The 20,446-nt window shown below is 43.6% G+C and overlaps 1 protein-coding gene across 3 annotated transcripts in view; it reads left to right on the top strand.

Annotated features, from left to right (window-relative positions):
• The first annotated feature begins 6,774 nt into the window (after positions 1-6,774).
• c1qtnf7 (C1q and TNF related 7) overlaps positions 6,775-20,446 on the top strand; it is a 30,436-nt gene continuing 16,764 nt past the window's right edge. Inside the window, exon 1 of one of the 3 annotated variants that reach the window (XM_079642872.1) lies at positions 6,775-6,928. In XM_079642872.1, coding sequence (XP_079498998.1) covers positions 6,802-6,928 — 127 coding nt within the window. In that variant the 5' untranslated portion in view covers positions 6,775-6,801. Of the gene's footprint in view, positions 6,929-12,312; positions 12,463-20,446 lie in introns of those variants that run through there. The other 2 variants (XM_079642874.1, XM_079642873.1) reach the window with 2 other exon arrangements.

Genomic DNA, 20,446 nt, shown 5'->3' on the forward strand with positions numbered 1-20,446 from the left:
AGATAGATAGATAGATAGATAGATAGATAGATAGATAGATAGATAGATAGATAATAAATAGATAGATAGATAGATAGATAGATAGATAGAGAGATAGATAGATAGATAATAGAGAGAGAAATTGTTTTGTTTTGAGTAAGCTGCATCAGAAATGAGCTCCTGAACAAAAAATCGAAATTGGACCTAAAAAGTGAGACATTTTATAGGAAAATCTGCAGAATTAACTCCAAAGAAGAGTTAACGACATTGATCGACAGAAACCAGAGGAAGAAACGCAATTTTTGGATGTATTTTTGAGTTGAAACTACAAACTAGCTTTCAACTACCAATTGACAACTGTCAACCGTCTAGCTGTGGGCTGCTAGCTGTGGGCTGGCAGCTGTGGGCTGCTAGCTGTGGGCTGCCAGCTGTGGGCTGCCAGCTGTGGGCTGCTAGCTGTGGGCTGCTAGCTGTGGGCTGCCAGCTGTTACCTGCCACTGTTGGAAGGAGCTGCACCAAAGAAGGTAGAGGAACATTATAAACTGTGAATTATTTCATGAAGATAAAAAGAAAGGAAAAGAAAAGTATTTGTAAGCTAATTAATTAGCCTAGCCTCTCTTTGGAACAAAACAAGTGGTCGCCATGGAAACTGTCCAGCAGGCAAAAAAGAACTTCTCAGCTCTCAGAGCAGAGGGAAGAGAGATTGAATATCCTGCTAAATGCAAGAGTGTAAATGCGAAGGACAAACACAAGGAGAAGACACTGTGTGGAAACCCAGAGGTCCTCTTCACTGACTATGCCCAACAAAAAGGAGGAAAGAAGAAGAACAACCTCATATTCTTCACTGATTCCATCTACATCTGGAAAGATACTCTGTGCAGGAATTATGCATACGTATCCAGAGAGGGCATCGGCTCAGGAGGCAGATTAAAAATCTGTAAAGATGAACACCTTGACAAAGATGACCCTCTGCTCACCATCACATACTACACCAAAGGAAAGGTCATGGTCCAAGGGAATGAAGCCAACCTGGAGTCATTCCAAGAGGCATTCCCCCTGTTGAAAGCTGAGGTGGACACAAAGAGGATCAATGTCCCCTCTGATGTCCCCTCTGATGTCCCCTCTGACAGCGAAGGTGATGAGAGCCCAATAGAGAACCCCAACACCTTGTCCATCTCTGCCCCTCCCACACCGGCCAGCTCCAACAATCGGCTGAAGGAGAGTATGGCCCTGCTGGAGCTGGACTTTGCAGAATTCAAAGAGCGGACCCAGGCCAGGCAGTCTGGTCCCCCAGACAACACTCTGCAGCAGCTTAAAGAGGAACTCCAGCAGCTCAAGAGCGACAACGAGGCTTTGGCATCTGAGCTCAGAGGAAGTGTAGAGGCACTCAAACAGGAGAACAGTGTGCTCCGTGTTCAGTTAGCCAAGGTGAGGGAGGATGCTGAGTGTAGAGAGAAGAGCTTCACCAGGCAGGTCCAGCACCTGACAGAGAAACTCTCATCAGTCCTCACAATGACGAGTAGAGAGACAGACTCTTCCTGCCAGTGTCCCTGGCCCACCCTCTCTGCTCAGCACCCAGCCCAACAACACCCTGGCCCGTCCTGATACACCCACACAGCCAGCTGCCCACAGCCAGCTCTGCCCATCCCAGCCTCCCTCTACTCAGCAGGAAGAACAAGACCCACAAGTGGTCCTGCTGGCTGACTCAAACGGGAAGTTCCTGGACCCAAGAAAGCTTTTCCCTGATAAAAAGGTGCTGTCTAAACACTGCAGCCCCCCAGGCCAGGCCATGAAGCTGTTGAAAAAGGAGACCCTCAGGAGCCCTCAGTACCTGGTGATCCACACGGGAACAAATGACCTGCACACCCTCCGTAGGGACACTGCTGAGGCAGTGAGGAAAATGGCGGAGCAGGCCAGTAAGGAATTCCCTGACACCCGCATTGTGGTCTCCACCCTGCTGCCAAGGACAGACACCCCTCCTCATGTCATCCATGACATTAATATGGAGATCAGAAAAGGATGTGCCACCTTACCAAATGTCCACCTGGCCCTCCACTCAACCATTGGCCCCTGGGACCTCTATGATGGACTCCACCTACACAGAGAGAGGGTGGGGATATTTGCAAAGACCCTCAAAGATGCAGCCCTGGGACGCAGTCCTCCCACCCCCTCCTCTAGAGGCCTTATAGACCCTCCCACACCGCTTCCTCCCCATCACCACCCCAGGATCACCACCCCTGCTGTGAGGAGACACAACAGCTCAGCCTGGACCTCCCACTCCCCACGCCCCCAACACACCCAGAGGAGGCTGCTTTCACCCAGCTCAACACCTGCACAACATCAGCAGCAGAGATATGCAGCAACAGCTGCTCCTTGTCTCCCTCCCCGCCTACAGCAGCGGAGCTATGCTGCAGTTGTAGCCCAGCCTGCTGCCCCCCTCCCTCCCCCTGCTACCTCTGAACTGGGAGACATCAGGATGATGCTGCACACCCTGTGCACCCGACTTCTGTCCAGCTAAGACATTACATTTATATGTTATCGTAGTAATCAGTACAATAGCAATATTAGTGAAAATAGTTGTTTTATTTGTTGTTGTTTTTTTTTTTTTTTTTATATATTTGTCTCACTATACAGGTTCATTTTGATTGTTTTGTATTTTTTAAAAGATGCGTTCTTTTCATATAAGCTGTTGGAATATTCAGGGACTCCACTCCTCAACCTTTGAGGTTAAGAGTGAGAATCCAGAGTTCTTAGAATCTATCAAAGATGTTGATCTAATTATATTAACAGAAACATGGTGTAAAAATGATCTGCTCACTCACTGTCCTCCAGGTTATAATGAAGTCATGGTGCCCTCTATAAAATCAAAAAACATACGCAAGGGCAGAACATCGGGGGGGATCTTGGTGTGGTATAAAGGAGATCTTTGCCATCAGATCTCAGAAGTAAAACAAGGTAAATCACACATTTGGCTAAGGTTAGATCAAGCCCTGGGCATAACTGACAGGAATCTATACATGTGTGCTATTTATATACCCCCAGTAGATTCTCCTTATTCTGAAGAAGACATTTTTGAAACTCTCCATTCAGAAATAGCCTACTTTCAGGCCCAGGGAAATGTGCTTCTAACTGGAGATCTGAACGGACGAACAGGAATTGAACCTGATGTCATAGACCCACAGGGCAGCCACCATGTATTTGGTGAGCCCCCCCTGTTTACCACACCAACCGTCAGCCATCGGAACAGCCTTGACTCTGAAATCAATCAGAATGGCAAAGAGATAGTGCATCTCTGTCGGGCCTTAGGCCTGTACATAGTGAACGGGAGGTTCAGAGGGGACTCTTTAGGGAGATTCACATACTCCTCAGCTCTAGGGTCTAGTGTAGTAGACTATGCAATCACTGACATGGACCCCTCCACTATCAGTGCATTCACTGTCAGACAGCAATCCCCCTTTTCAGACCACAACCAAATCAATGTGTTCTTTAAAGTCTCAGGTCCAATGAGTGACACAACAAGGGGACCCAGTAAGCTGTATACATTAAATCCTACTTACAGATGGGCCCCAGACAGTGGAGACAAATTCACCATGGCCTTGAACTCACCTGATCTGATGAATGACATGTCACTATTTGACCAAAATCAATATGTTCCTACCAAAGATGGTGTGAACATGGCCATTGATTATATCAATATGATATTTCACAAGGCAGCTATTAAAGCTGACCTTGTAAAACAAAAGTGGAAGCCTGTTAAAAGGCAAAACGCTGACAAATGGTTTGACCAGGAATGACCATCAGAAAAGACCTGAGAAAAATAGCAAATGAAAAACATCGGCAACCAAACAACCCAGCCTTACGCATTAGATACAATGACCTTTTAAACAAATATAAATGTACAATAAGGAACAAAAAACAAAATTATACCCACATGAAACTTGAGGATATTGAGAAAGCCATTGATCAAAATCAATTCTGGGATCTGTGGAGCAACTTCAACACAAAACAACCGCAAGCATTACCCATCCAAAACGGTGACATCTGGAGAGAACATTTAGAAAGTTTGTACAAAGACATACCAATAAATCTAATGAATTCAGATCAATGTATTACAAAAGAGAAACTCCAAACATTAGAAGAAACTATTAAAGACCACCAGGACCCCCTTGATTTCCCAATGACTTGGGAAGAGTTGACCACACAGACACAATCTCTCCGGCCAAGGAAAGCTTGTGGCCCAGACAACATTAAAAACGAAATGCTCAGATGCAGCAGCCCAGAGATGCAGGGTACAGTATTAAAGCTGTTCAGTATCATATTGCAGTCAGGATGTTTCCATCTGGTGCAAAGGGCTCATCTCCCCCATTCATAAGAGTGGAGACAAATCAGACCCTAATAACTACCGTGGCATCTGTGTCAGCAGCTGTCTGGGGAAATTATTCTGTAGTATTCTAAATAAAAGAATACAAGATTTCCTTAACCGACAATCCATCTTGAGTCAAAATCAAATTGGCTTCCTTCCAAAACACCGCACCACCGACCATGTATATACCCTTCACACTTTAGTGAACAAACATGTACACCAAACAAAACATGGTAAGATATTCACTTGTTTCATTGATTTCAAAAAAGCTTTGGACTCTATTTGGCACGAAGGGCTCTATTATAGACTTCTACATTGTGGTATAGGGGGCAAAATGTACCATCTGGTTAAATCAATGTATTTAGGGAATAAGTGTGCTGTTAAAATTGGAGACAAACAAACTGAATTCTTCACCCAGAGAAGAGGTGTTCGTCAGGGTTGCAATTTAAGTCCCACTTTATTTAATATATATATAAATGAACTTGCTGTTCAGTTGGATCACTGTGCTGCTCCTGGCCTCTCCCTCCTAGAGAGAGAGGTGAAGTGTCTGCTTTATGCTGATGACCTTGTTCTGCTGTCTCCTACTGAACAAGGACTACAACAACAGCTGGACATAGTAGACCAGTACTGTAAGAACTGGGCCCTGGCAGTCAATATGAAGAAAACTAACGTCATGGTTTTCCAAAAACGCCCCAGATGTCAGGAGAACAAATACCAGTTTACCATAAATAATCATATCATGGAACATAGTATGAGTTACACCTACCTCGGTTTAACCATAACAGCATCAGGAAGTTTCAACATGGCAGTGAATGCACTCAAAGAAAAAGCCAGAAGAGCTCTTAATGCAATTTAAGAGAACATTTTATAATGTCCAAATTCCAATTCAAATCTGGCTCAAAATCTTTGATAGTGTGATCCAGCCCATTGCGCTGTACGGTAGTGAAGTATGGGGTCCACTCAGTCACCAGAGCTATACCCGCTGGGACAAACATCCAACAGAGTCTTTCCATGCAGAATTCTGCAGATACATTTTACGTGTTCAGAGAAAAACACCAACAAATGCATGTAGAGCAGAATTAGGCAGATACCCACTGATCATTAACACTCAAAAGAGAGCACTGACATTCTTTAACCACCTTAGATCCAGCCCCCGAGACACCCTCCACTCCAAAGCCCTCCAAAGCCAAGAGCTAACCCCAGAGAAGAGTCCCCTATGTCAGCTGGTGCTGAGGCTAACTGCCCCCTCTCAGAGCCACTCTGACCAGTCTCTCAACAACACTGCTCTCCAAACACCAATCACAGTCAAACGCATTATAACACAATGTAAAGACAACTATTTACAACATTGGGAAGAAGAAACTAAAAGCCAAAGTAGATTAGAATGTTACCTGGCTCTAAACAGAGAGTATGAGCTGGCAGAGTATCTCTCTACTGTCAGCGATAGAAAGCAGAGACAGATCCTAACCAAGTACAGGCTCAGTGACCACAAACTGCCAATCGAAACAGGAAGACTCAAAAGATCCTGGCAACCAAAAGAGAACAGAACATGTGGTCACTGTACGACAGGTGAGACTGAGACAGAGATGCACTTCCTCCTGAAGTGCCAAACATTCAACGAAGTAAGGAGCATTTATTGGAACAAGTTGAACTCTGTAATCCCAGGTTTCAAGGAGGTTGATGACCTCTCAAGACTGAGAGTACTCCTAGGAGAAGGAGACAAGGCACACCTTGCTGCCCAATATGTATACACATGCCACAACCTGAGGGACAGTGAATGAGACTCACACACACACACACACACACACACACACACACACACACACACACACACACACACACACACACACACACACACACACACACGTGTTGAAATGTAATTGTATCACTGTATATATATATCATCAATAATATGTAAAAATTTGAAATGTCTGTTAATGTTGTTAATTATTTTGTATTGTGATGCTTTGGCAACATTGTTTAATTTAACTTTCATGCCAATAAAGCCCCTTTGAATTGAATTGAATTGAATTGATAATAAATAGAGAGAGAGAGAGAGAGAGAGAGAGATAGATAGATAGATAATAAATAGAGAGAGAGAGAGAGAGAGAGAGAGAGAGATAGATAGATAGATAGATAGATAATAAATAGATAGATAGATAGATAGTAGGGCTGTACCCGAATATTTGACTATTCGAATATTCGGGTTTCAATTTCATTATTCGGATATTCGTTTTTTTTGGTTTTTTTCAACAAATTTTTTTTTTTCCTGTATGCTATAAATAAAGGCGAATTGCCATATTCTTATACTATATTTATACTTTTGAATTGCACTGTTAAAATGCAGAAATATATACAATCTCAGCCTAGGTGCTCCTGACATCGCGTTCACTCGCAGTCACGATCGCAAACGGCACGCTTCACCTCGCTTCACCTCGCTTCACACACCTGAACACAAAATGCTGAAGACTTCAGCTGTGTGGGACCATTTTAAATTGGACGACGGTAAGAAGAATATGTGCCAAATGCGACAAGAAACTGGCCTACCACGGTGGCACAACAACTCTGAAAAGTTACCTGGATGCTGTAAGTAGTAGCCTAGCTTAGCTTAGCTGTTGTCAAGTTGCCATGATGAAGCTGCTTTATCCGCCGTTTAAACAGTAACGTTACACATGATAAAATCGTGCTCTTACTTTGCTTGGAAAATAGTTTCAAGCAAATTCTTTTTTGTGACCAACTTTTTATTGTTGTTTTTTTGTTTTCTTTGCCCTCACAAAAGGGACTTATACAGATACAAATGATATAGACAATATGGACAATACAAAAAGAAAAAGAAAAGACAAAGAAAGAAAAAATATAGGGACTCCCTTTCCCATGCCACCCCGTCCCCCCCTCTTCCCACCCATCTTGTCATTTCACAGAAAATCCTACCTGATGTTTTTTAGCAATCGTCTGAGTTCATCTATATATTATATATATTATAGCATAACAATTTATAGCATAACAATTTATCCACATAAAATACATTCATACCTTTTTATTTTCCACATAACATTTCATCTGTTTAAGCTGAATTGAGTTTAACTCCTAATAATCCACAATTGCACCAAGGTGTGCGTATATGTACAATCATCATTTACATGAATGATATGACCAGATCAGCAGCTCTTTGAACAGCCTCTAATGTTTCCCCCTCAGCCTTATTAGCAGAAACGATTGACAGCTCTGAGATCAGTAGGTCATGGAAGGATGATATCCATTGCTTAATAAATAAAGTATGTGGGGGTTTCCATCGTATTACAATTATTTGTTTGGCTGCTGTTAGACCAGCGAAAAGCACCCTTTTCTGATGGTTCTGTAGGTCAAGAGAAGAATCATCATCCAACAATACAATATTTGGGAGACAGGGTGTGTGAACTCCAATAATCTCAGATACAATGTCAATAACCTGTTTCCAGAACGTTCTTACTGCAGTACATTCATAAACCATGTGTACGTGCCAACAGTCTTTTGGATACAGAGAAGGCATGGGGCTTGGAATCGTCCTTGATTGACAGCATGTTCTGGTGCTTTCATCGATCCAGTTTCTCAACGCTCGAAGCGTGAAGGAATAACCCTAACCCATTAAGGCCTCCACTGTTTTTGTCATATTGTAGAACTTTGTATCTGATTCCTGGGTATTGGTTTTTCCAAATATATTTTGAAATCCTATTCTGAAGTTTGTCCCAGAAAACCCCTGGTGGAGATAAAGGTACCATACTAGCTAAGAAATGGACTCTTGGTAGAACATTCATCTTTATGTTTGAAATTCGTCCTGCTAAAGACATTGTTATATTAATCCACTTTTTCAGGTCATCTTTAATTGTTGTATAGATTCTTTTGTAGTTCTTTGCTACCATTGTGTCTAATGAGGCATATCTATCGATTCCCAAATACTTAAAGTGTTGGACGATCTGCAATTCTGTATTTAGGTTTAGTTCAACCACGGCATTATTGAGGGGTAAAAGACATGATTTATTCAAATTGATCTTGTAACCATATATTGAACTAAATTGGGTAAAGATATGTAACAGCTTAGGAAGCGTAGTTGGTACCTCGTCCAAGTACAGAAGCAGATCATCCGCATATAACGAAACGTTGTGGTCTGTCTCTTTTACAACTATATGTTTTACTTCTTTGGATAGTCTTATTTTCTGTGCAAGCGGTTCTAGAGAAATTGCAAACAGAATCGCGGAGACAGGGCAGCCTTGCCATGTGCCACGTAGAATTTTAAATCTAGGTGTTTTAGGTGAATTGTTTTTGTGTGGGAACATCTGGGGCTAAGGCAATTATTGGCATACAGTTCATTCATTTACTTTTCGTTCTTCATTTATTTAAATCGATAACAAGTATTACACTGTTAGGCCTACTGTTACGGCTGTGTTATTAAAATAATTGTTGTTATAACAGAAATATGTGTTTTGTATCTTCAGGTTGTAAAACGTTATAGAGCAGACCGGGCGCTGCACTGCGGCTGGGTTAAATGCAGAGGACACATTTAGTTTTAATGTATGCGAGTACTGAGACAATACATACATATGCTCTTTCTGAGCTTCTGCTTAACAGCGTGTTGTCAGGTGTCTCGGATTCGGAGCGTGTTGTGAAACCTTTTGGAAAAAAAAACGTTATTTTAAAAAAAAAAAAAAAAAAAAAAACTCTCCGCAGGGAATATTCTAATAATAGCCTAGAAATGTATTCCTATCAAATAGTTATGGACAGTGCAGTTAGCAGAATACATACATGATGACAAGTTTGTGCAGACCACGATAATGACGTTGTATATGCACGTTAAAGAGAGAGAGAGCAAACAATACAAATACGTAAATTGCATTAAATCAAGGAGGCAATTAAAAGCACCCCGCAAACTATTATCCAGTGAGCATATTTCCAGCACGTAAACACTTTCAATAACAGCCCATACCGCCGTTCAAGTCCCCCTATCATGATGAATGAAAACAATCTGCGTGTTGATGGAATGTACTTTCTTTCTATTGACGAACACGTCCTCATCTTTTGATGGCGCAATTATTTTTATGTGCGTCCCGTCAATAGCACCGACCACACCGGGCATACCTGCATTGCCATGAAGTTGGCTTTGATCCTGTGTAGTTGTTGATTGTCCAAAGGAAACCGGATAAACTGTTGGATGATATGTGGTCTAGAGAGCGCGTTGATGGTTTGGTTTATGGCACGGCTGACTGATGGTTGCGATATCCCTAAATCGTGGGCATTGCAAAGTTGCATTTTCCCTGTTGCTAAATATCGTAGTGTTGCCAAACATTTTATTTCCGGACTAATCGGGTTATTCCTGTTAGTCGGGGATGTTATTGCATCCCGCACTAATTCCACAACAAGTCTGATACCCTCACGATTTAGCCTATATCTCTTGATCAATTCACAGTCTTCCATTGTCTCCAAAACATTTCGTCTAGCAGCCATTTTCAGATTCTTTGTGAATAGGTCTTACTGAGTTAGGAGTCCTCTCGAGGACTTTTAAGCTCTCCTAAACTTAGGTGCTACTTTTAGGCCTAAAATACTTTGTGAATTGCTCTTAGTGAATACAATTAGGAGTCCTAAATTTAAGACTGACACGCCCATTATGTTTAGGAGTTTCTCCTAAATTCGCCAGTTAGGAGCTACTTTTAGCCCAAAGATCCTTTGTGAATACGGCCCCTGAACATCAGCAGGAGAGGACTCTTTAAAGTAGAGACACTACATACTGATATACACCTGAACATCAGCAGGAGAGGACTCTTTAAAGTAGAGACACTACATACTGATATACACCTGAACATCAGCAGGAGAGGACTCTTTAAAGTAGAGACACTACATACTGATATACACCTGAACATCAGCAGGAGAGGACTCTTTAAAGTAGAGACACTACATACTGATATACACCTGAACATCAGCAGGAGAGGACTCTTTAAAGTAGAGACACTACATACTGATATACACCTGAACATCAGCAGGAGAGGACTCTTTAAAGTAGAGACACTACATACTGATATACACCTGAACATCAGCAGGAGAGGACTCTTTAAAGTAGAGACACTACATACTGATATAAACCTGAACATCAGCAGGAGAGGACTCTTTAAAGTAGAGACACTACATACTGATATAAACCTGAACATCAGCAGGAGAGGACTCTTTAAAGTAGAGACACTACATACTGATATAAACCTGAACATCAGCAGGAGAGGACTCTTTAAAGTAGAGACAATACATACTGATATACACCTGAACATCAGCAGGAGAGGACTCTTTAAAGTAGAGACACTACATACTGATATACACCTGAACATCAGCAGGAGAGGACTCTTTAAAGTAGAGACAATACATACTGATATACACCTGAACATCAGCAGGAGAGGACTCTTTAAAGTAGAGACACTACATACTGATATACACCTGAACATCAGCAGGAGAGGACTCTTTAAAGTAGAGACAATACATACTGATATACACCTGAACATCAGCAGGAGAGGACTCTTTAAAGTAGAGACACTACATACTGATATACACCTGAACATCAGCAGGAGAGGACTCTTTAAAGTAGAGACACTACATACTGATATAAACCTGAACATCAGCAGGAGAGGACTCTTTAAAGTAGAGACACTACATACTGATATAAACCTGAACATCAGCAGGAGAGAACTCTTTAAAGTAGAGACACTACATACTGATATACTGTACACCTGAACATCAGCAGGAGAGGACTCTTTAAAGTAGAGACACTACATACTGATATAAACCTGAACATCAGCAGGAGAGAACTCTTTAAAGTAGAGACACTACATACTGATATACACCTGAACATCAGCAGGAGAGGACTCTTTAAAGTAGAGACACTACATACTGATATACACCTGAACATCAGCAGGAGAGGACTCTTTAAAGTAGAGACACTACATACTGATATACACCTGAACATCAGCAGGAGAGGACTCTTTAAAGTAGAGACACTACATACTGATATATACCTGAACATCAGCAGGAGAGGACTCTTTAAAGTAGAGACACTACATACTGATATACACCTGAACATCAGCAGGAGAGGACTCTTTAAAGTAGAGACACTACATACTGATATACACCTGAACATCAGCAGGAGAGGACTCTTTAAAGTAGAGACACTACACACTGATATACACCTGAACATCAGCAGGAGAGGACTCTTTAAAGTAGAGACACTACATACTGATATACACCTGAACATCAGCAGGAGAGGACTCTTTAAAGTAGAGACACTACATACTGATATACACCTGAACATCAGCAGGAGAGGACTCTTTAAAGTAGAGACACTACATACTGATATAAACCTGAACATCAGCAGGAGAAGACTCTTTAAAGTAGAGACACTACATACTGATATGCACCTGAACATCAGCAGGAGAGGACTCTTTAAAGTAGAGACACTACATACTGATATACACCTGAACATCAGCAGGAGAGGACTCTTTAAAGTAGAGACACTACATACTGATATAAACCTGAACATCAGCAGGAGAAGACTCTTTAAAGTAGAGACACTACATACTGATATGCACCTGAACATCAGCAGGAGAGGACTCTTTAAAGTAGAGACACTACATACTGATATACACCTGAACATCAGCAGGAGAAGACTCTTTAAAGTAGAGACACTACATACTGATATACACCTGAACATCAGCAGGAGAGGACTCTTTAAAGTAGAGACACTACATACTGATATACACCTGAACATCAGCAGGAGAGGACTCTTTAAAGTGGCTCTAGCTTTCTACAGGATCCAGCTGCTTTGAATGACTCATTAAAGCAATTTTCTCACATGACATCATGCAGTTTGTTCTGAATGATTGCTGTTAGTGAGGCGGAGAGAAGGGAGTGGATATACAGAGGAAGAGGAGGAGGAGGAGGAGGAGGAGGAAGAGTGGAAACAGCTGCATTACACAACACTTCATGCAGACATCTGAGAGCTGAGAGGATTCATAAAAATGTTGAAAACTAACGAGAGAACTCCCGATGAAGACCTGAGCGGATAACACAGACTTTATCAGGCGTGGAGATGAACCGCTGCCGGCTGAGGGGTAAGACCTTCTCTTAACGCTCGATCAATAACTCAATGCTGATTAGACAGAGTTTCTTTAACGGAGAGTATTAACAACAAGTCATTTTTAAGGTTGCAGAGTGAATCCCTGGCTGAGGGTGTCAGTGTGGGACTTCTCAGTGTGGACATGAGAGGTCTAAAAAAAGTCTTATTTACTTAAAAAACTCCTAACTTGAGGACCTGCTGCGAGAAACATCTAAACTACAGAGTTCAGTGACGCCAGAACACAACGCGGAGGCCACACACACACACACACACACACACACACACACACACACACACACACACACACACACACACACACACACACACACACACACACACACACACACACACACACACACAGAACACACACACACACAGAACACACACACACACACACACACACACAGAACACACACACACACACACACACACACACACACACACACACACACACACACACACACACAGAACACACACACACACAGAACACACACACAGTTACATACACACAGTTACACACACACACACACACACACACACACACACACACACACAGAACACACACACACACACAGAACACACACACACACACACACACACACAGAACACACACACACACACACACAGTTACATACACACACACACACACACACACACACACACACACACACACACACACACACACACACACACACACAGAACACACACACACAGTTACACACACACACACACACACACACACCCACACACACACACACACACACACACACACACACACACACACACACACACACACACACACACAGGAAGTTTTTATGTATTTCTCGTTTTAAGAATGAAGTCAAACATTTCTAAATAAAGTGGAACATTTCAGAATACAGTCAAAAAACATTTTGAGATAAAGTTAAATGTTGAGAAGTTTAAATGTGGAGAATAAAGTTAAATATATTCTAATAAAACATTCAGCATAATGTCGACAAGTCTAAATGTGTAAATTCAGGATTCATGTTTCCTGACTGGGATCGAACGCCTTCAGACGAAAGACGATCTACTTCTCAAGAGGAGAAATCGCTCTCACTGAAATGTTTTAAGTCCCAGACGGGGATCATCTCATCTTTCATTAAGTCTTACAGAGGGGCTCATGTTGGTCTCATCCCTCAACTCTTCAAAACTTTTATTTTTACAGTAAATCTTAAAGAAAGGTAAATATTGAGGGATTTCAGGATGTCACTTCAAATCTGTCAACTATTTTTCTGTAGCTGTTCCAAATGTCCAACTATGAGTTTAGGAAAGATTTGGATTTTCAAATACCTGGTGGTCTTTAAGGTGTTTGCATCACCTGACCTGAGTCAAGGATGTGAGGCTGGAGGAAGTCAGAGAGACAGGGAGGGGCAGGATGTTGAAGGTGAGGAGTGAAGTGGGGAGTATTGGAGTACAAATACTTCGTTACCTAAGTACATGTTTCTGGTATCAGTACTTTACTCCACTGCTTATTTTGAACACAAATACCTGTACTTTCTACTTCTCACATGTTGAACACAAATACCTGTACTTTCTACTTCTTACATGTTGAACTCAAATACCTGTACTTTCTACTTCTTACATGTTGAACTCTAATACCTGTACTTTCTACTTCTTACATGTTGAACTCAAATACCTGTACTTTCTACTTCTCACATGTTGAACTCAAATACCTGTACTTTCTACTTCTCACATGTTGAACTCAAATACCTGTACTTTCTACTTCTCACATGTTGAACTCAAATACCTGTACTTTCTACTTCTCACATGTTGAACTCAAATACCTGTACTTTCTACTTCTTACATGTTGAACTCTAATACCTGTACTTTCTACTTCTTACATGTTGAACTCAAATACCTGTACTTTCTACTTCTTACATGTTGAACTCTAATACCTGTACTTTCTACTTCTCACATGTTGAACTCAAATACCTGTACTTTCTACTTCTTACATGTTGAACACAAATACCTGTACTTTCTACTTCTTACATGTTGAACTCAAATACCTGTACTTTCTACTTCTTACATGTTGAACTCAAATACCTGTACTTTCTACTTCTCACATGTTGAACTCAAATACCTGTACTTTCTACTTCTTACATGTTGAACTCAAATACCTGTACTTTCTACTTCTTACATGTTGAACTCAAATACCTGTACTTTCTACTTCTTACATGTTGAACTCTAATACCTGTACTTTCTACTTCTTACATGTTGAACTCAAATACCTGTACTTTCTACTTCTCACATGTTGAACTCAAATACCTGTACTTTCTACTTCTTACATGTTGAACTCAAATACCTGTACTTTCTACTTCTTACATGTTGAACTCAAATACCTGTACTTTCTACTTCTTACATGTTGAACTCAAATACCTGTACTTTCTACTTCTTACATGTTGAACTCAAATACCTGTACTTTCTACTTCTCACATGTTGAACTCAAATACCTGTACTTTCTACTTCTCACATGTTGAACTCAAATACCTGTACTTTCTACTTCTCACATGTTGAACTCAAATACCTGTACTTTCTACTTCTCACATGTTGAACTCAAATACCTGAACTTTCTACTTCTTACATGTTGAACTCAAATACCTGTACTTTCTACTTCTCACATGTTGAACTCAAATACCTGTACTTTCTACTTCTCACATGTTGAACTCAAATACCTGTACTTTCTACTTCTCACATGTTGAACTCAAATACCTGTACTTTCTACTTCTTACATGTTGAACTCAAATACCTGTACTTTCTACTTCTCACATGTTGAACTCAAATACCTGTACTTTCTACTTCTCACATGTTGAACTCAAATACCTGTACTTTCTACTTCTCACATGTTGAACTCAAATACCTGTACTTTCTACTTCTCACATGTTGAACTCAAATACCTGTACTTTCTACTTCTTACATGTTGAACTCAAATACCTGTACTTTCTACTTCTTACATGTTGAACACAAATACCTGTACTTTCTACTTCTTACATGTTGAACTCAAATACCTGTACTTTCTACTTCTTACATGTTGAACTCAAATACCTGTACTTTCTACTTCTCACATGTTGAACTCAAATACCTGTACTTTCTACTTCTTACATGTTGAACACAAATACCTGTACTTTCTACTTCTTACATGTTGAACTCAAATACCTGTACTTTCTACTTCTTACATGTTGAACACAAATACCTGTACTTTCTACTTCTTACATGTTGAACACAAATACCTGTACTTTCTACTTCTCACATGTTGAACTCAAATACCTGTACTTTCTACTTCTCACATGTTGAACTCAAATACCTGTACTTTCTACTTCTTACATGTTGAACTCAAATACCTGTACTTTCTACTTCTTACATGTTGAACCCAAATACCTGTACTTTCTACTTCTCACATGTTGAACTCAAATACCTGTACTTTCTACTTCTCACATGTTGAACTCAAATACCTGTACTTTCTACTTCTTACATGTTGAACTCAAATACCTGTACTTTCTACTTCTTACATGTTGAACTCAAATACCTGTACTTTCTACTTCTTACATGTTGAACTCAAATACCTGTACTTTCTACTTCTTACATGTTGAACTCAAATACCTGTACTTTCTACTTCTTACATGTTGAACCCAAATACCTGTACTTTCTACTTCTCTCATTTTCCAAACAGGCTGGTTCCTTTAGTCTGAATGTGTGTTTGGTGGCGTGATCATTATTATTTAGAGTCATTGCGTGCCTATTGATTTGAACACGATCCGTGTATCCATCATTTCCTGGTCTTCTCTAAAGAAGAGGGACCAATGGAAACGTTGTCATGTTGCCGTTGGTCACCATGGAAACATTCATTAGCTAACAATGACATTATTGTTCTATTAATATAAAGGGAGGTCAGGTACTCTTTAAAACAGCTGCTAGTTATGGGTACTTTTTACTGAAGTACATTTCAAAGCCTCTTTACTTTGACTTGAGGAAAGAAGTTTAGTCAGTACTTCTACTTTCACCAGAGTATTTTTAAACACGAGTATGTGTACTTCTACTTGAGTAAAGGATGTGTGTACTTCTACTTAAGTAAAGGATGTGTGTACTTCTACTTGAGTAAAGGATGTGTGTACTTCTACTTGAGTAAAGGATGTGTGTACTTCTACCTGAGTAAAGGGTGTGTGTACTTCTACTTGAGTAAAGGGTGTGTGTACTTCTACTTGAGTAAAGGGTGTGTGTACTTCTACTTGAGTAAAGGATGTGTGTACTCCTACTTGAGTAAAGGATGTGTGTACTTCTACCTGAGTAAAGGGTGTGTGTACTTCTACTTGAGTAAAGGATGTGTGTACTTCTACTTGAGTAAAGGATGTGTGTACTTCTACTTGAGTACAGGATGTGTGTGCTTCTACTTGAGTAAAGGATGTGTGTACTTCTACTGGAGTAAAGGATGTGTGTACTTCTACTGGAGTAAAGGATGTCTGTACTTGTACTTGAGTAAAGGGTGTGTGTACTTCTACTGGAGTAAAGGATGTGTGTACTTCTACCTGAGTAAAGGATGTGTGTACTTCTAGTGGAGTAAAGGATGTGTGTACTTCTACTTGAGTAAAGGATGTGTGTACTTCTACTTGAGTAAAGGATGTGTGTACTTCTGCTTGAGTAAAGGATGTGTGTACTTCTAGTGGAGTAAAGGATGTGTGTACTTCTACCTGAGTAAAGGATGTGTGTACTTCTAGTGGAGTAAAGGATGTGTGTACTTCTACTTGAGTAAAGGATGTGTGTACTTCTACTTGAGTAAAGGATGTGTGTACTTCTGCTTGAGTAAAGGATGTGTGTACTTCTACTTGAGTAAAGGATGTGTGTACTTCTACTTGAGTAAAGGATGTGTGTACTCTGGTATCTCTGTGGGGAGGGATGTTTTGATTCTGTATTCGACTGGGAGCCAGTGGAGATTGAGGACTGGAGGGATGCTTTCTCGGCAGGTGGAGGTGAGCAGGAGGAGGTGAGCAGGTGGAGGTGAGCAGGTGGAGGTGAGCAGGAGGAGGTGAGCAGGTGGAGGTGAGCAGGTGGAGGTGAGGAGGTGGAGGTGAGGAGGTGGAGGTGAGCAGGTGGAGGTGAGCAGGTGGAGGTGAGCAGGAGGAGGTGAGCAGGTGGAGGTGAGCAGGAGGAGGTGAGCAGGTGGAGGTGAGCAGGTGGAGGTGTGGAGGTGAGGAGGTGGAGGTGAGCAGGTGGAGGTGAGGAGGTGAGCAGGAGGAGGTGAGCAGGTGGAGGTGAGCAGGTGGAGGTGAGGAGGTGAGCAGGTGGAGGTGAGCAGGTGGAGGTGAGGAGGTGGAGGTGAGGAGGTGAGCAGGTGGAGGTGAGCAGGAGGAGGTGAGCAGGTGGAGGTGAGGAGGTGAGCAGGTGGAGGTGAGCAGGTGGAGGTGAGGAGGTGAGCAGGTGGAGGTGAGCAGGTGGAGGTGAGGAGGTGGAGGTGAGCAGGTGGAGGTGAGCAGGTGGAGGTGAGCAGGTGGAGGTGAGCAGGTGGAGGTGAGGAGGTGAGCAGGTGGAGGTGAGCAGGTGGAGGTGAGGAGGTGAGCAGGTGGAGGTGAGCAGGAGGAGGTGAGGAGGTGAGCAGGTGGAGGTGAGCAGGTGGAGGTGAGCAGGTGGAGGTGAGCAGGTGGAGGTGAGCAGGTGGAGGTGAGCAGGTGGAGGGTGTTCATGAGTTGGTCAAGAGACCGTTTTGGGGATGTGGTTTGCTACATGTTTGATTTATTCTAAAACTCTGACAGTATTTCATTTCCCCCTGGCTCCTCATGCTCCCCCTGGCTCCTCATGCTCCCCCTGGCTCCTCATGCTCCCCCCTGGCTCCTCATGCCCCCCCTGGCTCCTCATGCTCCCCCTGGCTCCTCATGCTCCCCCTGGCTCCTCATGCTCCCCCTGGCTCCTCATGCTCCCCCTGGCTCCTCATGCCCCCCCTGGCTCCTCATGCCCCCCCTGGCTCCTCATGCTTCCCCTGGCTCCTCATGCTCCTCCTGGCTCCTCATGCTCCCCCTGGCTCCTCATGCCCCCCCTGGCTCCTCATGCCCCCCCTGGCTCCTCATGCCCCCCCTGGCTCCTCATGCTCCTCCTGGCTCCTCATGCTCCCCCTGGCTCCTCATGCCCCCCCTGGCTCCTCATGCCCCCCCTGGCTCCTCATGCTCCCCCTGGCTCCTCATGCTCCCCCTGGCTCCTCATGCTTCCCCCTGGCTCCTCATGCTCCCCCTGGCTCCTCATGCTTCCCCCTGGCTCCTCATGCTTCCCCCTGGCTCCTCATGCTCCCCCTGGCTCCTCATGCTTCCTGCTGGCTCCTCATGCTTCCCCCTGGCTCCTCATGCCCCTCCTGGCTCCTCATGCTCCCCCTGGCTCCTCATGCTCCCCCTGGCTCCTCATGCTTCCCCCTGGCTCCTCATGCCCCCCCTGGCTCCTCATGCTCCTCCTGGCTCCTCATGCTTCCCCTGGTTCCTCCGTGTCTCCTCCTTGTTTCCTCCGTGTCCCCTCCGTGTCTCCTCCTTGTGTCCTCCATCTTTCTTCTGTGTCTCCTCCTTGTGTCCTCCGTGTCTCCTCCCTGTCTCCTCCGTGTCTCCTCTGTGTCTCCTCCGTGTCTCCTCCGTGTTTCCTCCGTGTCTCCTCATTGTTTACTCCGTGTCTCCTCCGTGTCTCCTCCGTGTTTCCTCCCTGTCTCCTCCTTGTTTCCTCCGTGTCTCTTCCATGTTTCCTCTGTGTCTCCTCCCTGTTTCCTCCCTGTTTCCTCCGTATCTCCTCCTTGTTTCCTCCGTGTCTCCTCCTTGTTTCCTCCGTGTCCCCTCCGTGTCTCCTCCTTGTGTCCTCCATCTTTCTTCTGTGTCTCCTCCTTGTGTCCTCCATCTTTCTTCTGTGTCTCCTCCTTGTGTCCTCCATCTTTCTTCTGTGTCTCCTCCTTGTGTCCTCCGTGTTTCCTCCCTGTTTCCTCTGTGTCTCCTCCCTGTCTCCTCCGTGTCTCCTCCGTGTCTCCTCCGTGTTTCCTCCGTGTCTCCTGCTTGTTTCCTCCTTGTCTCCTCCGTGTCTCCTCCGTGTTTCTTCCCTGTCTCCTCCTTGTTTCCTCCGTGTCTCCTCCATGTTTCCTCTGTGTCTCCTCCTTGTGTCCTCCCTGTTTCCTCCCTGTTTCCTCCGTGTCCCCTCCGTGTCTCCTCCGTCTCTCCTCCTTTTTTCCTCCTCGTCTCCTCCTTGTTTCCCCCGTTCCCCTCTGTGTCTCCTCCGTGTTTCCTCCGTGTCTCCTCCATGTTTCCTCCATGTTTCCCCCGTGTCTCCTCCATGTTTCCTCCGTGTCTCCTCCATGTTTCCTTCGTGTCTCCTCCATGTTTCCTCCATGTCTCCTCCATGTTTCCTCCATGTTTCCTCATTGTCTCCTCCGTGTTTCCTCCGTGTCTCCTCCGTGTTTCCTCCGTGTCTCCTCCGTGTCTCCTCCGTGTCTCCTCCGTGTATCCTCCGTGTCTCCTCCGTGTTTCCTCCGTGTCTCCTCCGTGTTTCCTCCGTGTCCCCTCCGTGTCTCCTCCGTGTCTCCTCCGTGTCTCCTCCTTGTTTCCTCCGTGTATCTTCCTTGTTTCCCCCGTGTCCCCTCTGTGTCTCCTCCGTGTCTCCTTTTTGTGTCCTCCGTGTTTCCTCCGTGTCTCCTCCATGTTTCCTCCGTGTCTCCTCCTTGTTTCCTCCGTGTCTCCTCCTTGTTTCCTCTGTGTCTCTTCCTTGTTTCCTCCGTGTCCCCTCTGTGTCCCCTCTGTGTCTCCTCCGTGTCTCCTCCGTGTTTCCTCCGTGTCTCCTCCGTGTCTCCTCCGTGTCTCCTCCATATTTCCTCCGTGTCTCCTCCGTGTCTCCTCCATGTTTCCTCCGTGTCTCCTCCATGTTTCCTCCGTGTCTCCTCCATGTTTCCTCCGTGTCTCCTCCATGTTTCCTCCTTGTTTCCTCCGTGTCTCCTCCATGTCTCCTCCGTATCT

The sequence above is a fragment of the Notothenia rossii genome, assembly GCF_949606895.1.
Source record: "Notothenia rossii genome assembly, chromosome: 1".
In the NCBI taxonomy this organism is placed as follows: Eukaryota; Metazoa; Chordata; class Actinopteri; order Perciformes; family Nototheniidae; genus Notothenia; species Notothenia rossii.